The sequence below is a fragment of the Sebastes umbrosus genome, chromosome 22 (assembly GCF_015220745.1).
Source record: "Sebastes umbrosus isolate fSebUmb1 chromosome 22, fSebUmb1.pri, whole genome shotgun sequence".
Classification (NCBI taxonomy): domain Eukaryota; kingdom Metazoa; phylum Chordata; class Actinopteri; order Perciformes; family Sebastidae; genus Sebastes; species Sebastes umbrosus.
Window position 1 is genome coordinate 3,240,738 of NC_051290.1, and position 26,199 is coordinate 3,266,936.

At 40.2% G+C, this 26,199-nt stretch overlaps 1 protein-coding gene across 4 annotated transcripts in view; it reads right to left on the reverse strand.

Moving 5' to 3' along the window:
- The window catches only part of dachb (dachshund b), a 109,107-nt gene that overhangs the window by 44,670 nt on the left and 38,238 nt on the right, over positions 1–26,199 (reverse strand). For all 4 annotated transcript variants that reach the window (XM_037758094.1, XM_037758092.1, XM_037758096.1 and 1 more), the window contains exon 2: positions 8,036–8,151. In XM_037758094.1, coding sequence (XP_037614022.1) covers positions 8,036–8,151 — 116 coding nt within the window. The remainder of the gene's footprint in view (positions 1–8,035; positions 8,152–26,199) is intronic.

The window sequence follows — 26,199 nt, forward strand, 5'->3', positions numbered from 1 at the left end:
AGCATCTATAAACATTACGTAGATATTTGAAACACTGTTAAAGATTAATAATTGGTTTGTAAACCATCTATTAACATTATTTAGCTAGATAGTTAATACTTTGTTAATTGTTAATAATCGGTTTCAATTAAAAGTAAACATAGAATTTGGTAATCAATAACAAATACCTAATATCATATATAAAATGTTAAAATGTGTGCAACAAAAAAAACGATATTGGTATAGTCTTATAGCATTACTAATAATTAGTAAACATTATCATTATCACAGTAAAATAACTATTCACTAAGTTAAGTTCTCGTAAGTCGTCGTATACATTATAATTATACATTATTTAGATAGATAGTTAATACTTTGTTAATGGTTAATAATTGGTTTCTGGTCCATCTATCTATGTAATGTTTATTTATAGATGTTTTACAAACAATTTCTTAAAAGTTTACAATTAATTTGATAATCACTAACCAATACCTAATATCATATATAAAATGTTAAAATGTGTGCAACAAAAAACTGATAATAAATACTTTGTAAAGCGTCTATAAACTTTATTCAGATAGACAGTTAATACTTTGTTAATGGTTAATAATTGGTTTCTGGTCCATCTATCTATGTAATGTTTATTTATAGATGTTTTACAAACAATTTCTTAAAAGGTTACAATTCATTTGGTAATCAATAACCAATACCTAATATCATACATAAAATGTTAAAATGTGTGCCACAATAAACTGACCAGAATGTAATTGTTATTTAGTCCTATCAGCTATACAAATATAATATATAATTTATAAACTAATTATTTCATATTACAAAAACGAATGATTAAATAACAAATTATAGCATTACTAAATATTAATTATCATTTCCTTGTTTGTTAAGAGTAAAATAACGATTAACTCCGTTTAATTAACTATCAATTTACCTTTTATAAATGATGGTTAGTATAAAGTTATCATTTCCTGTGTTAAAAACAAGCTTTTAGTACCGATGTACTGGTTTCCTCAGTAACAAAGTGAACCAATGGGGGGCGCTAGCAGCCACTCATACGGTGTGTGTGTTTAGTCTTCGTATAGCAAAAAAAAGCATGAAAATGTGAAGCAGGAGCTGGAAGGAAAAAAGACGAAGAGATGAAAAGGACTTAATGTCACTTTAGTCCTCTTCAGCCCTCCCTCCTCTCCTCCTCATCCCTCCCTCCATCTACCTCCCTCTCTCTCTCTCTCTCTCTCTCTCTGCAGGTGCACATAAGAGTCCTCAGATGAGTGTATTCTTTTCACGACAAGATTGAAAGCACTTCATCTGTAACCTACACACACTACTTGTGTGTGTGTGTGTTTTCAAGTGTGTGTGTGCTCATGCGCCAGATGTGTGCAAAAAATGTCTGTTTATGTACTGTATGTGTGTGTTTGTGTTTTGTAAGAAGTGTGTGTATTCAAAAACAAAACCGTCTTTGTGTGTGTGTATGAAGTGTTTGTAGTTGTGTTTATGTGCCTCAGTATGTGAGTGTGTGAAGTGCGTGTATATATGTGTGTGTGTGTGTGTGTGTGTGTGTGTGTGTGTGTGTGTGTGTGTGTGTGTGTGTGAAGACAAGGCGAACCATTGAGCTGTTTTTGAAGTGAATTAACAAGTCAAATGAGTGCCGCAGCACCCTGCATAGGTTACCACACACACACACACACTCCCACGCTTATCATCACAGCGTCTTTGTTAAGGAAGATGAGGCCAATTAAACTGATATCACTCTCTTGTTGTCGTTTATCCCTCCTCCCTCGCTCTCTCGTCTTTCTCCGTTTAATCCACTTTTTTTTGCCTTTTTCCTTCTTCTCTTTTCCTTTTTCTCCCCATACCGACCGTCTCACTTCTTTCTTTCTCTACCTCCATCTTTTATCTTTTTGCAGTTTCCTTCCTCAAACAGTTTCCTCTTCTCCTTCCTCCAAAAGTTCTTCCTTCTTCTTGTCTCATTTCCTCCCATCTACTTCCTTCTTCCTCCCTTCTTCTTTCTCTTCTATCTCTACTAGGGCTGTCAAGCTTAACGCGATAATAACGTGTTTAAAGCTGCAGTAGGCAGAATGTTTTTGGCATCATTGGGCAAAAAGTCCATAATAACCTTTCAGCATTTTGTAATTCAAGTGTTCTGAGAGAAAACTAGACTTCTGCTCCTCCTCATGGCTCTGTTTTCAGGCTTTAGAACATCTAGCCCGTGACGGGAGACGCTGACCAATCACAGGTCATTTCAGAGAGAGAGCGTTCCTATTGGCTGTGCTCCGGTCATGTGACCGGTACTTGGCGTTCCTTCACCAGATTTCACAATGGTTCTCATTTTACAGCTAAACCGTTCACTACAAGATGATTCTGAGAAAATGTGAAGAGAGAAATACGCATTAACGTAACAGAATATTGATTCATATTTGATCAGCGCGGCCTAGTTTAACCGTTTGGTCGGAGTTCGCGAGTGATTGACAGCCGGCTCTCATAGACAGCAGACATCAGATTAGCTCTGACTGCTCGTTTTCCTCCAGTCTGTGAAATCTTGCAGATGCCGTTAGGAGCACCGGAGGACACAGGTTACCTGTTTCATGTACTACTGTCAGGATGTAGCGACCGTTTTATAAAAATAACTTTTTTTAAAATTATATTTGCTCCATTCTCGCCTACTTCAGCTTTAACGCAAATTCAATTTAATGCCACAAATTTGGATATGATACGAAATTAAAATGATTTTTACGACTTGAACGGAGCCGGCCCAGAACGCCGTTCGCAGCTGAGCAGCGCACCATGCAGCCGTGTTTTTGGTTTACCAAAATAAACGTGTGATGATAAAAGTCTATCAAGGGGTACGTTGTAATAAATCACAAGCATGAATTAGTAATGTGCATCCTGAAATTATGTCATTTATTGCCTTAGAATAATAATTTGAGTGCATTAATTAGATGGTCTGTCAAAGTTAACACAATAATAACGCGTTAATACAAATTCATTTTAACGCCACTCATTTCTTTAACGCATTAACACAAATTGTTTAGGTCGTAAACTGATGCTAAATTTTGACAAGGAAAAACTGTCATTGCCTTTTTCAAAGGGGTCCCTTGACCTCTGACCTCCAGATCTGTGAATGTAAATGGGTTCTATGGGTACCCACGAGTCTCCCCTTTACAGACATGCCCACTTTATGATAATCACATGCAGTTTGGGGCAAGTCATAGTCAAGTCAGCACACTGACACACTGACAGCTGTTGTTGCCTGTTGGGCTGCAGTTTGCCATGTTATGATTGGAGCATATTGTTTTATGCTAAATGCAGTACCTGTGAGGGTTTCTGGACAATATCTGTCATTGTTTAGTGTTGTTAATTGATTTACAATAATAAATATATATATACATTTACATAAAGCAGCATATTTGTCCACTCCCATGTTGATAAGAGTATTAAATACTTGACTAATCTCCCTTTAAAAGGTTCATTTTGAACAGATAAAAAATGTGCGATTAACTATTTTAATCGATTGACGGCCTTAATCTTTACCTTTAGTTCCTCTTCCTTCCATCTCACCAACTTCCTGTCTTCTTCTTCTCCTCCTCATCCTCTGCTCTCTTCTCACCATTTCCTCCAAACTCTCCCACTTTGTGTGTTTTCTAACAGTGTGATAAATGTCCATCTGTGATTGGCTGATGCCCCCCATCGCCGTGGCGCCCGCGAGGTCGTAAACAACAGCCCGTCTCCCCCGGCAACGTGGCGTCTCCATGGACGCAGGGCCGCTAAGACGACCAACTCTGCGTGTGTGCGAGTGTGTGTGTGTGTGACAGAGGCGGAATGCGACATCCGACGACTGCCAAGTGTGTGTGTGTGTGTGTGTGTGTGTGTGTGTGTGTGTGTGTGTGTGTCTAATGAGCGATCATAAGTGAGCAAATGTTTTCTCTGGGTTCCACTAATGTTCAACAAACACACACACACACACACACACACACACACATACCTGACGTGTGTGTGCAGTCAGTAATGTGTGTGTGTGTGTGTGTGTGTGTGTGTGTGTGTCATTAGTATGCCACAGTGAGCTGTGTCCATATGTCACTAAACACAACCATGTTTTATTTATCCTGGAGAGAGAGAGAGAGAGAGAGAGAGAGAGAGAGAGAGAGAAGGAGGGCAACAGTCACTGTCAAGGGGACGGAGGGAAGGAAGGAAGAAAGTAAGGAGAGAAAGATGGAGGGACGTAAAGAGGGAAGGATGGAGGGAGAGAGGGAAAAACAGAGGGAAGGAGGGAAGGAGGGACGGATGGAAGGATAGAGGGATGGAGGGAAGAATGAAGGGAAGGAAGGAAGGAAGGAGGGAGAGAAAGATGGAAAGACTGAGGGACGGAGGAAAGGATGGTGGGAGGGAGGAGGGAAGAAAGGAAGAAAGGAAGGAGAGAAAGATGGAGGAACGTAAAGAGGGCAGGATGGAGGGAGGGAAGGAAAAGATGGAGGGACGGAGGCAAGGATGGAGGGATGGAAGGATGAAGTAGGGAGGGAGAGAGAAACGGAGGGATGGAGGGAAGGAAGGAGGGAGAGGGGATGGAAAGATGTAAAGAGGGAAGGATGGAGGGAGGGAAGGAAAGATGGAAGGACGGAGGGAAGGATGGAAGGAAAGATGTAGGGACAGAGGGAAGGAGGGAGGGAAGGAAGGATGAAGTAGGGAGTGAGAGAGAAAAATGACTTACATGTTGGAGAAATGTGGGAGATGGAAGAGAGATAATAAGTAAGAGGAAGGGAGGGATGAAGAAGAGGAAGTTGGAAGAGGGAGAGAGAGTTTAGAAATGGAAGGAAGAGGAGGAGGACGGAGAGAGGAAAGGTAGAAATGAGGGTAAGGAAGGATGGAAGGAGGCAATGAAGAAGAAGAAGAAAAGGAGGGAAGAGAAGAGAGGACAAGATGGCAGGTTTGAAGTTAGAAAAGAAAGAGAGGAAAAGAGGGAAAACGAGAGGAGGAAGGAGAGAAAATGGATGGAAGGAATCGGTGGAGGGAGGTAAGGAAAGAAGGAGGGCAGACCGAACCAGAAAAAAAAGTGAAAAGGAGGAAAAAAGGGAGGAGAAGGAGAAGAAGGGGGAGTTTGAAAGGTGAGATGTTACAAATGAACGGCAGGGAAGGAAGGAAGGAAGGAAGGAAGGAAGGAAGGAAGCAGAAAAAGAGGGTGAGAATGAAAGATAGGAAGTAAGATGGGAGGATGAAAGGAGACAAGAGAGGAGGCAAGGGAGATAAAAAAAAGGGCAGAGGACGGAAAAGGAGGAAAAAAGAAGGAAAGGATCATAAAAAAGAATGAGGAAAAGAGAAGAAGGTAGAGAGGGAAAGAAGGAAGGAGGAAATGACGGAGCACAAAAAGATGGTGGGGAAATAAAAAAGGGAGGGAGGAAATAAAGGAGATAATGAGGGAAGATAGGAAGGAAGTAAGGAACTAGAGAAAAGGAAGAACAGAATGAAAGAGGGAAGGGAGAATTGGAGAAGGAATGACAGAAAAGGCGGAGGAAGATGAGTCGAGGAAGAAGGAGGGAAGAAGAGAGGGAAGGAAAGGAGAAAGAGAGGAAAAAAAACAGGAGGAAGGAAGGAAGGAAGAATTGGCAGAGCACAGAAAAGGAGGGAGAGAGATGAGTCGAGGAAGAAGACGGAAAAAAGAGGGAGGGAGGAGAGAAATAAGAGAAAGGAGGGAAGTAAATAAAGGAGAGAATGAGGGAAGGAAGGTAGAGAGAAAGGAGAGGAAAAGAAGGAAGGAGGAAATGAAAAAAGGAGGAGAGAAGAGGGAATGACAAAGAATAGACGGAAAACTAAAGGAAGGAAATAAAGGAGAGAATGAGGTAAGGAAGAAAGGAGGATAGAGAGGAAAGAAGACAAGATTAGGAAGGAGATGAGTTGAGAAGGAAGGAGGGAAGAAAGGAGGTAGGAAAGGGAAGGAGGGAGGGATGGACAGATGGAGGAGTGGGACCCCAGAGACGTGTCATTCATCACACCACCATGCAGCCTGCACTCGTTCACCCGCTCTTTCTCTTTCTCTGCAGGTCTTTTTCTCTTCTTCTTCTTCTTCTTCCATATACATCTGTTTTTCTTTCCCTTCATTCATTCACTCTCTCTCTCTCTCTATCTCTCTTTCATCTTTCCTTCCATCCTTCCTCTCAACTCCTGAACAATCTGTCTTTTCCCGCCATCTTTTTGCTCCCTTTTTCTCTTTGGCACTCGTTTTTAGGTTTCATCATCTCCTCTGGCGACATCCCTCCTTTTCTTCTCTCCATTTTTCCCCCCTCTCTCTCTCTCTCTCTCTCTTTCGCTCTCAAAGCTTTTTTCTTTCTGTCCATTTACACTTTCAGAGAAAAAAATCCCACTTTTTTTTCTCTTCCGTTTCTATCACTTATGAATCAAAGAGAAAAAAAGGTGTGGAGGGATGGAAAAGAAGAGGATGTAAAGGAGGAGAGGAGGAGGAGGAGGAAGGGATGAGGTGGAGGCGAAGAAGACAGATGGATAGGAGAGCGAGGTAAGGGAGGAATGAAGAGGTGGTGGAGGGAAAGAGGGATGAGAGGAAGACGTGAAACTGGAAAAGGTGCAGCAGAAGGAAAAAGAGGGATGCAGAAAGAGATGGAGGTGAGAAAAAAGGGATTAAGATGAAGGGCAACATGAATGAAGAGGTAGAGAGGAGAAGAAAGGATGAAACAGTTCACCTAGTGGCCAACTGTGGTACTGCATCTTTCCCATAGACCTCCATTATAACAAGTACTGTAGTAGAAGGCCAGGTCCGTCCTTTGCCACTCATGTTAACCTGTCATGTATCTGTGTCCATCTCAACGAATGCCGGAACAGGTACCCTAAGGTTTGGTTCACTTCCTGAAAGTGGGTCGGATTATGTTCTCACTGCAATCAAACCGCACCAGGGTTGGCTTGGAAACGGTCTGAGACCACCTCTCACAAGCGCTCTCAGACTCAGACTCAGCGCCGTGAATGTACGTCTACAGAGTCCAGTATCCAGGTCTCAAAATACACATATTAAAGGGACTGTTTGTAACTTTTTAAGCATATAAATGTACCGGGTCGGGACACATGCGCGCTCGCCTTCACTCAGACAGCGCGCGCGTTCTCGCTCAGCTCGCTCCACCTCTAGACGTGAACGCGCGCTCACTCCACACTGCAGAAGAGTTAGTTTAGCTCTGAGAATATCTAGTGAATGTTCAGTGGACGTTTGTTCAGAAATAACTGCTGCAGCTCCTCCAGACCAACAGAGGTTTCCCGTGTCTTGTGAAATGAAGGGGCTCCGCAAAGAGAAACGTTGTCGTCTCGTTACCGACTGGGTGCCGGTGTCTTCCTGCTCTCTCCGGCTGCGGGCGGAGACGATAACGTTACTCGCTGCAGAGCCCCGAAAAGCCAACACTAGGATCAGCATTGATTCATGGAGAGACCTTCGTCTGGTCAGCTAACATTACTGCCAAGCAGCTGAAATATAGAGTGATATTGTGCTTTTAGCTGACGTGTCTCCTCACTGTGTTGAGCGATGCTCCTTCATGTCTATTTAGAGTGAGCACAAGCGCGAGCAACAGGACGCTGACTTTCGTTGACTTAACGGCCACAGGTGTCGCTGTTAACAAGACATTCTGATTCTTACAAACAGTCCCTTTAAATAACAACACAGACATGATCATTGAACAGGTTTCACATGGATCCAGCGGTCATATACACGGTCACAAGTATAACAAACACACTTAGCCTGTTATGTCAATGCAAACACATCAACCCGCCTCGCTTTTCATACCAGGTACTATTCTCGATTTCGCGGTTTTTGCAGGCTGCCCCGTGTTACGGTTTGCAGTGTAGGTGTTTTTGATTTTGGGGTGAACTGTCCCTTTAATAAGTCATTTAAAAACCCATATTGATACATGTAATGCCCTCGTTAAATAAACGAGAGAATAAATAAATCCATGGAGAGAACTGTTATGAACGGAAAGGAGGAGTTGAAGGACTACGACGAGGAAGAAAAGAGATATCATCCATCCATCACACTCTCTCTCTCTCTCTCTGTGAGTCTTACCGGTGTGTGACAGCAGGTTGGGGGACAGCAGGCCGGGGAGGCCCGGGTGCAGCAGCCTGGGGCTTTCCTGGATCCCTGCACCAGAACAACGCTTCGGAGGACGGCCCGGACGAGAGCTGGAGGGGGAGAGACACAGAGATTAATTACTATGACACAGAATTAGACTCACAGCGTTGAGTACAGAGAGACGGAGGCATCATTTGGCTGCAGTGGGGGGTCTGTATCTATCTATATATTACACACATGGCCCACAAAACATGGTTATAATAATCATCCGCTTATTGTGATCAATTTGACCCGGACAGGCGTGATCGCTATGTATAAACAATGAATAATTTATCCTATTTTGACTTTATAAAAGATGAAACTTCATAATAATCATCATTTTATGTTATACTGCTTTACGATACAATAACGATATTATTGCAAATATCTATAGAAAATTGAAAAAAATTAATTATGCTCAGTCAAAATGCATCGTTAGCTCGTACATTTGTCTCTTTTTTTGGCAAATTAATTACACTCAAAATACTCATTACACTCAAACAAGTGTAGGGAGGTGTACAAAAGCATGATTTAAGAACCGCTGGATTATTTACACACTATTTTCACATGTGTATTATTAATATGAATATTTAATATTTTAAATATCACGGTTATCATCAATACCGGTATATCGTGACACACCTATACCATATCGTTATTATTACATTGCATCTTATGTTATATCTTATATTCCAAATTATACTATAGTGAACTATTTCATACATTTTTGTGTTAATATGTGTTATATATGTTATATTGTCTTATACTATATTATATGTCTTTGTTAATACAGACAACACTAAGTATCATTAATGTCATTATACTGTATATAGTGTATGCTGTTTACATACTAGACCTCCTCACTCGCTGCTATTAATCACCACTGTCACTTTAACTCCTAACTTTCTTGTTAATTCCTCTTGTATACTTATATTATATTAAATATTACATATTTTTACTTCTAAATATACTACTATTACTTCTATTTTAGTTGTATGTATCGCATATTTTTATTCAATTTTTACATTTTTCTAATTAAAAAAATATATATTTTTTTATTTTTAAATTTTCTAATTTAAAATTTTTAAATTTTTAAATTTTCTAATTTTTAAATCTCTAATTCTATTTCTTTTATTTTTAAATTTTCACATTTTTTATTTATTTTTTTAATTTTAAATTTTTCTATTTAATTTTCTAATTTTCTAATTTGTCTTGTTCTATTTTGTTTTATTTTCTATTTTCTTATTTTTAAATATTTTTCTATTTCTATTTATTCTACTTTTAATTTTCTAATTTTTTTAATTTTTTAATTTTTAAAAAAAGAAATTTAATTTTTTAATTTAAATTTTTCTATTTCTATTTATTCTATTTTATTTTCTCTATTTATTTGTACATATCATCATATATTTAGCATCAATAAAGGCTCATCTTATCTTCACAACTAAATATTTAAATTTACTACCATTAATCATGTAACAGCTGATTTTTATTTACATTATTGTCAATAAAATGTGTTTTGATGATAAAACCGTAGATAAATGAACAATGTGTGGCGTCCTGTTGGTGGAGCATCACTTCAGCGGTGGAGGCTGACAGCTGGATGTTCCAGCAGGTCGCTCAGACGTAATCAAATCACAGACTGACAACACGCAGCGGCCGCCATACCGGAGGACGGCCACGTGACACCTGATTGGCTGCTTTCAGGGACAGTTCAACAAACGGCGGAGTGAAATCCGATTGGTCGTTTGGTACAGTCGGGCGGTGTCTCCGGGGAGGAAAATGAAGTGATCTCTTCTCGGAGGACGTTTTCACACCTCGGAGTACCACAACCAGCAGAAACAGCAGGAGTTACCACATCCGAAAATATCCCCATCTTTAAGAGCTCGATCTTTATCAGCTCGTTCCGCTCCGACAGCAGAGGAAGAATCCTGATGCAAGATACGGAAACTAATATTTGATCCGTGATAAATCTGTGATATAAAGAACTTTGATCTTAATTCAACACCAGATACATGAATATTCAAATGCTTTTAATAATAACTTCAACTCTTATTTTGTATTCTGCATCCAGCTGCTTCAAAATAAAAGCCCTCTAACAACCTCTCACATGTTGAACTAGCATTTAATCTTATTCAAAAACAAAACATTGTAACTTGCACACTTTTTTATGTTAGTTGTAGTAGTCGGGTGTATATTTAAATTTAACGGTAACACTTTATTTTACGGGTCTGTACAATTCACCAACAATTGAAAATAATCAACTAATTATAGGGGATTATTGGGGAATAAATAATATATTATGATCAATATTGTTATTGGGTAAGAGCTAATTCAATTAATAAAATATTTAAAAAAAAAACAAATAATTTTTGAGACTTTATTTTTGGTTGTTGGGGGGACTTCTCCTCCTGAACACAGTACAGTAAAAATCCTGCTAACAACAAGAGTTTTTTGGAAGGCTTTTACTGTGAAAAAGCCTCAGGCAGGAAACTGAAAAACACAAACAATCAATATAACTTATTGGTAGATTTTAGGATGCCAAATGATCGGTTCAAATACGAAACGAGAGGGGAAGAAGAGAATGAGGCATTAGCGCTGACCGGGGCTAAATATGCTAACACTGATGTAAAACAGCGTCTCGCACTCACACACAAGCACAAGAAGACATGTCGTACATGTGCAAGAGAGTCTGAATACACAACTACAACACAAGCATCCCCTCTCTCTATTTCTGTCACACACACACACACATGCAGAACCTACTGTATTATGCATGTGCACGTAGGCATAAATAAACAAGAATACAGTAACTGCACACGACTGAACATAAAGGAACACACACACACACACACACACACACACAGGAGGTGTGCATGCAGGCCAACTCTCTGCAGGGTGGCTAAGTAACAGATGGCCGTCCAAAGTCATTTACACCTAGAGAGTGTGTGTGAGAGAGGGAGAGAGAGAGAGAGAGAGAGGGAGAGGGAGAGAGAGAGAGAGAGAGAGAGAGAGAGAGAGAGAGGACCAAAAAACTAAAACCTGTACAAGACTTCAGCACCGTGTCACCGGATGAAAATAGAATAGAAAAGAATAGAAGAAACCCAAAAGGAATATACAGAACGGGACATAAAACACAAGAATATGAAATAACTGCACTATACTGATGTTTTTAAAGCAAAAACACGACAGCAAAACTGTAATAAATACATTAAAGCGTGTGTTTTTCTCACAGATGTATAATAAGACCTCGATATGGTGCCGCCGTTCAGCATTCGTCCAATTTTTTACAGTGTACACAATCGCGATATTGCAGCAAAAAAATGACCCGAAAAAGCATTTTGTAAAAGTGTTGACAGGACACCCCGAACTGCGAACAAGGTCTATTATGAACTTTTGATCCATGGAGATTTTGTATTTGTAAAACTTTCCTCAAGCCGAGAAAAGCGATTCTCATTGGAATGAATAGGAGCCGTCTTGGGGTTCGGTATCCAGTTCTTACAATAAATCCATTGTTTTTCTACTGTAACATACGTCAGCATGTCCGCTACCTGGCTCAAAGAGCGAATCTTTGTTCCCCGGGTTAATATCCTCGTAATATGACACATTAATGAGAACTTCAAAAGGGTTTTATGTTCTCAGCAATGTATGTTTCTCTAGGTTGAAATCCCCCACCTACATGTACTGCTTATAGCCTAACTAAGATCTTCATTGATATCTTCACAGTGGCTGAACAGATTTTTACCATTCGAATTGCATTCAAAACGTTCATCTCCCGTCTGTTTGCAATTGGAACTGATGTTTGAATTGGCCCTTACCAATCTCTTACAATCTTAGTTTACATCAAAACCATAGGACACTGGGAACACTTGGATGAGATGTCTGGATGAGTAATATCCGGCCACGGTGTTGGACGGGGGGGAGACTGAAGGGACATGGCAGCGATCAACCTTCGTTTATTAAAGGTATCTTGAACATTCGGGTTCAGGCAAGATCGCAAAATAATTATTAGACATGTGACATATTTGTAAACAAAGAGATGAATGCATACGAACATGTCATAATCACAATCAGAACATACGTCAAAGCCGGTTGAAGATGAATGACATGCGTCAAACTGCAAGTCTATGCGCAGCCTTGACTTTTTGCAAAGTACCCGTATACGCCGGTCTGATGTATAGCAACAGTAACTAAGGAGGGCGGGGCTTAACGGAGGGGTCAATCATTATCCAATAACACCGGACTAGATAGATAGAATAGAATAATAATAGAGCGGATGTTGGGCTCTTCAGGAACATGTGGGTATATCGGTCAGATCCCACTGGGAGGGATGGAGAGATGGGGAGAGAGAAAACGTCTTGACAAGGTTTTTGGGGTGTGATCGTGTACGTGAGAGAAAGACACACACACACACACACATTGAGCGAACGAGAGAGAGAGAGAGAGAGAGAGGCAGAGGAGCATGAAGAAATGAAAACATGAACCTTCACTTTTCCTGTGAACTCTGCTTCACCTCTCCTTCTCTTTCTCCTTCAATCACACACACACACACACACACACACACACACACACACCTGTACAACAAACACACTATTCTCTCTCTCTTTTACACACCAACACACACACACACACACACACAGGTGTTTGCATTCAAACGTTAAAGCCTTTCCATCAACAAACCCCCCGCTACCTTTCAACTCCCACACACACTCACAACGGATACATGTTACAGTACCAGGTGTGTGTGTGTGTGTGTGTGTGTGTGTGTGTTCATCTGCATCCATCCATGTGTAAGCAACATTAAGGTGTGTGTGTGTGTAGCCACGTGAATCCATGCCATGTGTGTGTGTGTGCAAAGGACACATGATATCGCCTTCTCATTAGCCTTACAGTTCTTTGTTCAGAGTAATGACTGCAGTGTGTGTGTGTGTGTGTGTGTGTGGGGTGTGTGTGTGTGTGTGTGTGTGTCCCGTAGGGTTGCCATATGTTGGGCATTAATCCTCGTCAACGGTCCACTCTCCTTACCGCACCGAGCACAGGAACAAAGAGCAGGTCACACACACACACACACACACACACACACACACACACACACACACACACACACACATGCTGCATGTACACACAGTTACACACTTGCATATAGATGCACAAGCTACAAACACACACACACACACACACACACGCACACACACACACACACACTGCGCCCGTCCACTGACCTACATTGGTGTGTTAACCCTTAACCTTGACTGCATTCAAACCCCTTAAATAGAAACAAATCCTCTTGTCCGCCTCTGGCTCTCCTTTCTTCTCCCAAACACTTCACCTCGTATGTGAAGTCATTACACGACAGGTAAGTCGGTGACCTTTGACCCCACCAGCCTCCTTAACTCTCCCAGCTTCACATTATCAGCGAGCTGAGCAGTCGTTCACTGCAAGTCTTTTAATATCCTACAGGACACAAGCAGAGGAAGCAACTCTCTTCTGATAAACAGGAACGTTTAGTCTCCCAATCAAAGTTTGTCTGACTAGTAAGTCTATTAACCGATGATCTGTAGAGCTTCACTTTCATGGTTAATATTAGTGACTACGTTTACATGAACAAAATGAAGCAACTGACAACGCTTAAAACTGACGCTGTTGAACCGAGGGTTTCTCATTTGGCTCCTCCATGAGGGAAGCGAGGACACATGTTAACGTAATTAAAAGAACCCAGAGACCAGAGTGCTGCTAATGTTACATATTTCTTTTAAAAAAAAAAAAAGATCTTGCATCATTGTAATAACATGATATGATCATCACAGATGAGATTTAATTGAAAGTTGAATCTTTGAACAGCCTTTGTCGTCAGAACAAAAAAACACCGTGGCAAAGTCACTCGCTGTTTAAATCCATGAAAAGCTTCTTGTTAAATTTGCTCTTTTTATTGACTTTTTTCTAACATCTTTCGGACTTCTTTCGGACAATTTTTAAAAATGATTTTTGAAAATTTTTCTGACTTTTTTTTTTTACGTTTTTCAGATATTTTTCGGCCATTTTTAAAAATGATTTCGAACATTTTTCAGACATTTCCTTTTACGTTTTCAGACATTTTTTCTGACATTTGATGACGTGATTTCGGCATCAAAGCTCAAAAAATAAAAGATTTGTGCAGCAACATTTTTCCCCGTTTTGTGCCGTAAATCAACCCAGCAGATTTCCCTTCAAAATCTGACACAGTGGTTCAAAAAAGGAAAATTTGAATCAATAACGGACAAAACACGTATCTCGACATTTGCTGGTCACAAACCGTGTAACTCCATTTGAGCTTGATTTTGTTAAAATATTAACAATATGTTAACCCATGCAAGTATCTGACCATATATAAAGACAACTTTGATGTTGCAGTATTCAGTTATTCTAAAAACACAGGGCTTTTTTAATTTCCTGAAATGCAACGGTTTTGGAGATAAAAAAAATTGCAGATTTAAAAAAGACAACATCTAAGCTCAGAAAATAAATAACGGTATGGACAGCACCGTTTTTCCCGTTTTGTGCCGTAAATCAACCCAGCAGATTTCCCTTCATCCTCAGACTCAGTGGTTCAAAAAAGGAAATTTGAGTTAATGATGTAGCCTACAAAACAAGCATCTCGAAATTCACTTGTCAAAAACCCCGTGACTCCATTTGAGCCTGATTTTGTTAAAAATATGAACAATATAATGACACATGCAACCATATATAAAGACAACTTTGACAGAGCAGTGTTCAATTATTCTGAAAAGCAATGGTTTTCGACATACAGAAGTTTCCGCCCAACAGCGATGATTTGAAAAAGACGACATCTAAGCCCAGAGAATAAATAAATGCATGGACAGCACCCGCTTTTCCCCGTTTTGTGCCGTAAATCAACCCAGCAGATTTCCCTTCATCCTCAGACTCAGTGGTTGAAAACAGGAGACTCCAGAGCGGAGAGGAAGCTGGAGGCAGAGACCGTCTGCTGTTTGTCTGTTTGCAGTAATTATTATAATAATGTCTCGTAATTAAAGAGGTAATGATTTATTGATGTTAATTGAAATGAGACAACACAGCAGCCTCTAAAATGTTTGCCGCTGATGTATATTTTTGTTTTATTTGATGACCTTTTAATTGGCCGACAAGAACGACAACAAAAACATGAAGCTGACATTTCACACACACAGACACACGCACACACACACACACATACACACACACACACACACACACAGCCGATGATCTGATGAGCCACCTTGAAGTAAGTCTTCCCACTTTGACACACACGCACCCTCGCCTGTCCTCCCAAATGGCCGTTTCTATGGCGACGGAGCCTTGATCAATACTCCGTCATTGGCTCTGATGGCCGGTCAGGGTCGGTCACACACACACATACACACACACACACACACACACACACACACGCTCTCTAACACACGCACAAACAGGCATGGCGGTGAATAAGCACGGACTCGCTAACACGTTTGACAGATTGATTTAGCTCGGAACGTGCAGAGGTCACACACACACACACACACACACACACACACACACACACACAGTGCAGTTTATCAAAGCCCGGCGCGGTCAATACGAGGGGTAGAGCGAGGGGTCAACCCTCTTTAGCTGAAATCTTTCATCTTTTCTTTTATCTCTCCATCAGCTGGCTGATCTCTTCCTCGCTCGCTGTTTTCTTCTTCTCTTTTTTTTGTTATTATTGTTCTTCTTCTCTTTCATTTAGCGGTCTTCCTCCTCCCGTCATCTTTAGATTCATATCTTTGGTTTCTCTCTTTTTCTTTCTTTCGTTCTACTTCTACTTCTTTTTTTTATTCCAGTAATAGGCTGAAATGTGTTTGTGGTTTCCATTGTTGGAGTCCAGATGACAGTAATGTGCATTCCTGGACCTTATATTGAATTCATTATTTTGTTTTTATTCTTAGAATTTAATATATTATTATATTAAAGTTTTCCTCTTCTGATTTTTACTCATTTATTTTTATGTATATTTTTATCTTATTTTCTTATTTTTATTGTATATTCTCAAATTTTTCACTTTTAGAACAATTTTAATTATAGATGGAAAAATGCGTTCAACGTTGTGGTGCATTTTCCCTTTTATTAACGTTTAATATGTATTTCTATTATTTGGATGTCCTGGTTACTTTTTGTATTATATCATCAGTTTGTTTGAGTCTGCGGAGTCGCTCATGTTGCCGCGTGAACGCTGTGTTTTATGTGATGTGAATGAACAATTGAATAAAATATTTTCATTGAAGTGGTGATCTTCTTGAAAGTATTAAAATGTTATTTTAAATGATTTCTTTTTTTCCCCCTTAGTTTTAATGCCTACCTTCACATACGTATATTGGACCAATATAATGTACTAATATATATTGTCTGTAGTACACTAATATAACGGCTGCAATCAATTCAGAAAACTAAATAAAACGAGCATTTCTTCTTTTTTGGTTAACCCATACGAGTCAAAATAACGTACCCACCTACTAATATGTACATATCATCATCAACGTAAATCTAAGCATGTTGTATATACTGTAAATAGACGTGTATATATGTATATACCGTACATAGATACCTATACGTGTATATACCATACAGAGACGCGTATAGGTGTATATACCGTACTTAGACGCGTAAAGGTGTATATACCACACTTAGGCGCATATATGTGTATATACCGTACATAGACACGTAAACATGTATATACTGTACTTGCACGTGTATAGGTGTATATACCGTATATAGACGCATATACATGTATATACCGTACAGAGACGCGTAAACATGTATATACCGTACTTAGGCACTTATATGTGTATATACCGTATACTGTATATATGTATACATTTACATACCGTACTTAGACGCGTATACATGTATATTCTGTACTTAAGACTGTATATACCGTACTTAAGACACGTATACCCATCTATATACGGTGTATATGTACGGTACATAAACCTGTACACCTGTATATACTGTAAATAGACACATATACATGGATATACTGTAAATGGACATGTATATATATATTGAACACATATTTATAAAGTAATTTGTCACATGAATCATTCAGTATTTATTCCAGCACTCTTTTTATACTGTTGTTCTTGTTTATAATTTACAGAAACAGTTTGACTTGTGTATTAAACATTGTACGTATTGTTGCATTTATATACGCATCAATTTTTACTTCTATCAAGAAGATATATATAAACTGACTTCTTAGCTAAAATTACATTTAATTACCGTTCAAAAACACACCTCTCTCTTTCTGGTTTTCTGCTTCAGTGTCACTTGTCTTTTTATATCTATCGCTCCATTAATCTACCCATCTCTCCATCCATCTCCCGTGTCTCCTCCTCACTCCCTCTTTCATCTCCTGTCCTCCCCCAACTGGAGGTCAATGATGATGTCACAAACTCTCCATCGCTTCTTTATGTCTGTCTTTCTCTCTTTCCGTCTCTGTCTTGATGTCTTTCTCTCTGTCGGTCTCTGTCTTTACGTCTTTCTTTCTGTCGGTCTCTGTCTTTACATCTTTCTCTCTGTCCGTCTCTGTCTTTACGTCTTTCTCTCTTTCCGTTTCTGTCTTGATGTCTTTCTCTCTGTCAGCCTCTGTCTTTACGTCTTTCTCTCTGTCCGTCTCTGCCTTGATGTCTTTCTCTCTGTCGGTCTCTGTCTTTACATCTTTCTTTCTGTCAGTCTCTGTCTTTACGTCCTTCTCTCTGTCGGTCTCTGTCTTTACGTCTTTCTCTCTGTCGGTCTCTGTCTTTACATCTTTCTTTCTGTCAGTCTCTGTCTTTACGTCCTTCTCTCTGTCGGTCTCTGTCTTTACGTCTTTCTCTCTGTCCGTCTCAGTCTTTACGTATTTCTCTCTGTCAGTCTCTGCCTTTATGTCTTGAGGTCTTTCTTTCTGTCTTTATTTTCTCTGTCTTTCTTTCTGTCCATCTCTGTCTGTCTGTATGTCTTTTTTTCTCTCTTTTTTCTGTATTTCTGTCTTTACGTCTTTTTTTCTGTATCTTTTTTCTCTGTCTTTCTTTCTGTCCGTCTCTGTATTTACGTTTGTCTTTCTATTGGTCTCTGTCTTTTTGTCTCCCTTCTTTCTGCCTGTCTCTGTTTGTCTTTCTTAATGTCTGTCTCTGTCTTTACATCTTTCTTTCGGTCATTTTCTGTCTTAACGTCTCTCTTTCTTTCTTTCTTTCTGTCTGTCTCTGTCTTTACGTCTGTCTTTCTATCTGTCTCTGTCTTTCTGGCTTCCTTCTTTCTTTCCGTCAGTCTCTACGTCTTTCCGTCTGTCTTTATGTCTTTAGTTTTTTAGGTTTTTCTGTCTGTCTTTAAGTCTTTCTTTCTTTCCGTCTTCACATCTTTATTTCTGTCTTTAGGTCTCTCTGTCTGTCTTAACATCTTTCTTTCCGGCTCTTTCTGTCTTTCTTTCTGTCCGTCTCTACTACCTCCCTCTCTCTGTCTGTTTTCTGTCTGTCTTTCTTTCTTTACGTCTTTCTTTCTTTCTTTGTCTCTGTGTCTCTCTTTCTGTTTATCTCCACCTCCCTCCCTCTCTCTCTGTCTGTGTTCTGTCTCCCCCACACCTCTCGCCCATCATAAATCGTGTCAGACGTACATCCTCTCTCTCTCTCTCTTTTACTGTGTGTGTCTTTACTCTTTGTTTGTAGCAGAAGAAGAAGAACAATCTATTCTTTTTAAAGAGACACCAGAGAAATGGGATATATGTCTGTCCACACACACACACTCACACACACACACACTGGGGCATCATAATCATGGACGCTCACGGACTAACGGAGTGAACGAGAGACAGATAGATAGAGAGAAGAAGAAGAAGAGAGAGAGAGAGAGAGATGGATGTTTACTTTCCTCTGGGCTTCCGCCTCTTTGATTGGACAGATGAATGACTTCATTGTGTGTGTGTGTGTGTGTGTGTTTCCTCCTCTCGCTTCTTCTGCTGTTTTTTGACGAAGATGGAGGGAAAGAGGAGAAGACGAGTATAAAAAGACAGATATAAAGAGAGACAGAGCTGGCCGATAATAAGTATTGATTGATAAGGGAAGTAGAGCGAAAATAATAAGGGAGAAAAAGAATCACCTTAAAACGCAGAACAGAGGGAAACAGGAAAACTACATTGATTAACCGATGACACCTCTCTCCTCTTTTCATCCCTCTATTTATCTATTATCTTTCTCTTCTGATTGTAGTCATCCGTCTAATTCCTGTCCTTTATTCTGGATTTATTTTGTTACATCTGCTCCAGATGTAATTCTGTCCATCCATCGGTTAATCCATCTTTCTTTTTGTCCATCTATCATCTATCTAGAGTTGCCCCCCCCCCCCATCTCAGTCCATTAGTCGACTAATCGGTCGTTTTGGTTTCAGTCGACTAACATTTCTTTAGTTGATTATCCAATCATGTATCAATTTATGTTTCCATCCATTTATTCATCCACCCATCTACTGTATCCATCAATTCATCTGTCATCTATAAATCAATCCATCGTTTTATCCATCATCCATCTATTTGTCCATCTATTTGTCAATTTATACAACAATCGATCAATCCTTCTATCCTTTTATCCATCTATCATCTTTCCATTAATCAGCACCTCTATCCATCCATGCATACATCGCTCCATCCATCCATCCATCCATATAGTTATTCTATTAATATGTCCCCAATCGTCCCATCCATCCATCCATATATATAGCTATTCTATCTATCAATCTATATGTCCCCAATTGTCTCATACATCCATCCATCCAACTATTCTATCTAACTATATGTCCCCAATCATCCCATCCATCCATCCATATAGCTATTCTATCAATCGATATGTCCCCAATCGTCCCATCCATATAGCTATTCTATCTAACTATATGTCCCCAATCGTCCCATCCATATAGCTATTCTATCTAACTATATGTCCCCAATCGTCCCATCCATATAGCTATTCTATCTATCTATATGTCCCCAATCATCCCATCCATCCAGCTATTCTATCTAACTATATGTCCCCAATCGTCCCGTCCATATAGCTATTCTATCTATCGATATGTCCCCAATTGTCCCATCCATTTAGCTATTCTATCTATCAATTGTATATGTCCCCAATCGTCCCGTCCATATAGCTATTCTATCTATCGATATGTCCCCAATTGTCCCATCCATCTATCAATTGTATATGTCCCCAATATTCCCATGCATCCATTGTTCCATAGCTATTCTATCCATCAATGTCCCCAATCGTCGAATGCATTCATCCTCCTATGCATGCATCAATCCATCCATCCATCAATATAGCTATTCTATCTATCTATAGTCCCCAATCGTCCCATCCATCCATCCATCCATCCATATAGCTATTCTATCTCAGCCCGTTCTCATTCCTAGGACGTCAAATACCAACGTTTTGTCACGGCCGTCGGCATTAGATATCGACGCTTAAGTCACACTCTAGCGTCAGTATGGGATTTTCAATTAACTACAATGTAAACCCATCTGCGCCAATATTAAACGCTCAGGGAAAGTGCGCCGGGAGCGTGGTGATGTAGCTTTAAGAGCGAAAATAGACAGGCGGTTGGGAGGGGAGGTGGATGGGTCCAACAAACACAAGGCTTTCACATAGGAGACCGCTCTTTGTGTCCCGTGCGTCACGTTACAATCAGCTGTTTGTTCAGTGTCATTTTCACTGAACAAACGCAGTAGTTTTAAGTCCAAACTAGAGTGGTTTTATTGCCTGAACCACTTGTTTGTTTATCTGCGTGTTTACTGCGACCGAAAAGAGTGACGCAGAGGGGTCTGACAAAGCGTCAGTATGTGACGACAGTGGACGAGAACGTGTTTGTCTGTATGCCTCCAATCGTCCCATGCATCCATCCGTTTATCATTCCATCCATCAATTCATCCCTGTATCTACGTATCATCCGTCTATCCACCTATCCATCCACCTATCTTTCCTTCCGCCCATCCATCCTTTTATCCATCCATCTCTTATATGTATCCGTCCATCCATCTATCTATCTATCTATCTATATTTCCATCCATCCTTCAGCTCTCTCCCTCCCTCCCTCCCTCCCTCTCTCCCTCTCTCCCTCTCTCCCTCTCTCCCTCTCTCCCTCTCTCGCTCTCCAGAGGAACAGGTGTGCTACGGGACAAGAGACAAAAACACTCCTGCATTTTTAACCAGCACCTATTAAATATTAAACACTGCACACACACACACACACACACACACACACACACACACACACACTCACTCAGAGGGGGCGACACACAATCGCTGACGAGACAAGTTATACAGGTCGATGGGCTAACGTGTGTCTGCATGTCTGCGTGTGAGTGTGTGTGTGTGTGTGTGTGTGCATGTCTGCGTGTGAGTGTGTGTGTGTGTGATGGCTTTAAGCGTCATTACCTTACTTCCTAGGCATGTGGGCAAACACACACACACACACACACAGAGGCAGGGATAATTCATACACGGTGCTCTCACATGTTTGCATTTAAGAGGTAAAACTATAACAGACTCCATGTTCTCTCTCTCTGTGTGTGTCTCTCTCTCTCTCCGTCCTCTCACCCCTCCATCCGTCCCTCCCTCCCTTTGTCTCTTTGAAGTGCTCCATAACAAACTATAACAACAGGAAGTTTTCAATGCGCCACATTGAGAAGGAATGTCACATATGGTATGAGGGCGGGAAGGAGGGAAAGAGGGAGGATAGACGGAGATTAGAGGATAGATAGATAGATAGATAGATAGATAGATAGATAGATAGATAGATAGATAGATAGATAGATAGATAGATAGATAGATAGATAGATAGATAGATAGATAGATAGATAGATAGATAGATAGATAGATAGATATGGACGTGGTATATGAACAATAATTTATTTTCTGTGGCAGTAAACACAACATAATCAGTAGACTGTAAACCTGCAATGTCAATTTACTGTGAAATTCTGTGAAACAGTGACCTAATGTATTATGCTTCTACTGTACATTGCAATGCTTTCTGGGAGTCATAACGCTCCCATGATCCCAATGGTTCAAAAAGTGTTTCCTATCTCAGTTTATTTACTGCTTACCACTGAAAATCTCGGGAAAATACAGTAGATACTGTAAATCGTACAGTAGCGAAATTGCTGCAACTGCTGAACAATATAAAGCTGCTAAACACCAGAATGTCAGCATCGTCACTGTGACGTTCACCTTAAAGGACGACCTTAAACGGGCCTGGGACGTTAGCTTCGTGGCTAACCGCCTTCACTTTAATCGGCAGGTGGCAAGCAAGACACGGGAGGTTGGCTCGGGTCTTGAGGAGTTGTAGCACCGACAGTCTAACTGTACACAAACTGCACTGCTACGTTATACCGCTATAACGTCACTGATAACTTCATACTCCTCGTCAGTCGCACGCTCGCTCTCACTCTCTTGACTGCACGCTCGCTAACATTACCGGCCGCCGGCCTTGCAATACACTGACTGACGGAAACCCATCTTGTCTCGTCACCCCAAAAAACACATGAACTTTTTAGTTATTATTTTAGAAATTTGATCGCCGTCAGTTTGCCGGTGTCATGCCGAAGTCACCGGCCTCAGCTATGTAGATTAACACGGCCTTTCAGGTACTTGTGGTTCCCTTAGTCCTTTTAACATTATGTTAATCACGTTTTCATATTGCTTAATGCAATACTAGCTGGATTTAGCGCCGTGACGCCATCAGCACAGGTTGCTGATGTCGGCTAATTTTTTATTTGCAAGAACGCGTCATAATGACAAATGCCGGTTCAACGTATAAGCTCGGACACCGGACCGGCAAAACCGTAAAACTTCGCGGACATGTTGCTACGATGTTTGGATGCTCAAAATACCGGCGTTATGCGTTTTAACTAATGTTTTGCCTGTCAGGAGCAAACCCCATTACATTTTTCCGACTTCTTGTATCGGAATGCGGTCAACTCGGGTGTGACGTCATTCCCAGCTCCGACTTCCGAACCCCGAGGTAAAAGGAACGTTTAGCCCAAAAGGATTCCAGTGCAAACACTCTGGTAGCATCGCTAACCGGTTAGCAAGCAGCAGAGTGGCTCACAGTGTTGATCTTTGCTCGGAGGGGAAACATAAGAAAGATGAAGAGAGAGAGAGACGGCAGAGAAGGAGGGATGAAAGTAATGAGGAGAGACATGTGGAGGAGGAGGAGGGGGAGGAGGGGGAGAATGAAGAAGGGCAGTAAAGGAAAGAAAGACTTGCCCCAACCATACGATCAATTTCATCCCCTTTTTCTCCACCATCCCTCCATCTCTTCTCAACTGTAGTTAATTTTCTGCCCCTCCGACTCTTCATTCCTCACCTCCGTCCTCCTCCTCTTCTTCTACCTGTCCTTTCCTCCCTCCCCCCACCTCTCTCTCTCTCTCTATCTCTCTCTATCAATCTCTTCCTCCCCCCTCTCCATCTCCCTCTCTCTCTGCAGTTAAGTCAGTGTAATGTAAATGATGTGCCATCGATCGCCCCTGACAGTGCAAGGACGCTCACCTCTTCTCCTCCTCCTCTTCTTCTTCTTCATCGTCCTGTCATCTCTCTCTTTTTCACACCCCTCCCTCTCTCTCTCTCTCTCTCTCTTCAGCTGCTTTCCCCTAACATCTTTTATCTCTCCCTCTCTCTCTCGCTGTCTTTCCATGTGTCTCTCCCTCGCTCGCCCGCTGCCTCCCACGCCTGTCATCTTTCATCTCTCCCTCTCCCTTCATTTTACTCTCTCCCTCTTTCACCGACCATCATTTATGTCTCTCTCTTCCTCCATTGTTCTCTCCCGAGCATCTGCTCTCTCTCTTCCTACCTATACCATCTTTTATCTTAGCCTCTCTTCATTTCACCTCCTGTCTTTCTATCTCTCTCTCTCTCTTTCTTTGCTGTCTCAGGTCTCTGCAGTCCATCTTTAGCCTGCTAGTGTCGCTTAAAGGAACACAGACCAACACTTTGGTTTTTAAATTAAAGGTAATACGTTGTGAAGGAAAGGTTAGGCAAACTAACCACACACTTAAAAGTTAAAGTTAAAGAGGTCCTATTATGCTTTTGTTCTTTTTCTCTTTCCTTTAGTGTGTTATATAGATTTTTGTGCATGTAAAAGATCTGCAAAGTTACAAAACCCAAAGTCCACGCCGCCAAAGGGAGAAACTCTGCTCCTGAACTTCCTGAAAGGCCTCGATTGAAGTCCTGCTTTTCCTTTTTTCGTAACGTGATGATGTCACCAAGTAACACATTTGCATAATGCCAGCTTAGCGGCTAGTTTGGCACGCCCTCAAACAAAGCTAGTTAGAGCATAGGTGAAGGGGAGACGCTAAAGAAAAATCTAGATTTAATACACTAAAAGAAGGTATAATAGTGTAAAACACTGGATTAATAACAGATATAAATAATCAAATTTATATACACATTATCTTTAAAACAATTTACTTTAAATGCGCATTGTTTTTCATTTCACACGGTGTAATTCTCACAACCTGGCATAGACAATATATTGTATTATGTAAACAAACATACTGTAATTAAGCTTTTTACACCGATATAATCACTAATAGATCTAATCACATTTTTTTTTAAATGAGACGTTTAAATAATGCCAAAAATAAATGAATAAAAATTGTTACTAATAATTAAAAAATAGTAATGTAATTACAAAATAAAAGTACCTTTTATTATAGAAAAATTAAATAATGTCCTAATTGTACTTACAATAATTATGACTAACATTATGGTGATATTGTTAAACATAACCACAATATTCTTACCAATATTAATACTATTATATTTATTATTATTATTATTATTAGCGTATACTTTGTCCCTTCCTCTCTGCTCCTTTTTCTTATTAATTAGATTAGGGCTGTCAAAGTTAACGTGATAACGCAAATTTGTTTTAACGCCACTAATTTCTTTAACGCATTAACGTAACTTTCATTTTTTAAGTCGTAGCGAGCTCAGTTTTAAAGCTAGAGTAAAGATACTGGTATCATATGAAACTAGAACATGTTAGACTAGCATATTTTTTTATGCTAAATGCAGTACCTGTGAGGGTTTCTGGAAAATATTTGTCATTGTTTTGTGTTGTTAATTGATTTCCAATAATAAATACATACATACATTTGCATAAAGCAGCATATTTGCCCACTCCCATGTTGATAAGAGTATTAAATACTTGACAAATCTCCCTTTAAGGTACATTTTAAAACAGATAAAAAATGTTTGATTAATCGTGATTAAATATTTCAATCGACTGACAGCCCTAATTTAGATTTCTTCTTCATGTCTTCCTAAACATTGTCCTCTGAGTCTTCGTCTCTGTCCTCTGTTTTCTTTTCTTTCCTTCTCTCTCTTTCTCTCTCATCTCTCTTGTCACTCCTTGTCCTCCTTTGTTTCCTCCTTCTTCCTCGCACTCCCTCTTTCCTTTCTCCTTATCCAAATAGAGGACACAGACAATCCAATAAACGCCCACGCTCTCAACAGCTGGAGTGTGTGTGTGTGTATGTGTGCGAGTCAGTGTGTGTGTCTGCGAAGCGACGAGTCAGCAGAAAACAAGGATGACACCCTCAGCGCCGGACAGGAATGTCACCGAAAAAAAGAGAGATGAAGAAATAAAGAGAGAGAGAGAGAGACAGATGGGAGAGAGGGAGCGAGGAAGGACATGAGGAAGGAGAGAGAGAGAGGGAGAGGAAGAAGAGGAGAAGAAGAAGACGAAGAAAACTCTGGGGACTTAGAATGACACATGCAGTATTACTCACCGTCCCCATACATCACACACACACATGTAGATGCACACACACTCACACTCACACACTGAATCCGTCTCTTGAGCACAAACAAATACACAAGGACACCAAAAAAAGACAAACCGCTCACTTTCTCCCTTTTTTCCACCCTCAGAAAAGGAGCTTTAGGTGTGGACAAGAAAAGCTTTTCAAAAGCCTAAAATGATGTAACGTCATCACATATCCGACCCTTTGTCTGCATGATTCTTTATTTTGTTTATCACACAATGTTTGTCACAGATGTAGCACAAATTTAACCGAATTTTGTACATTTCGATCCACTACTGTTGATGCATTG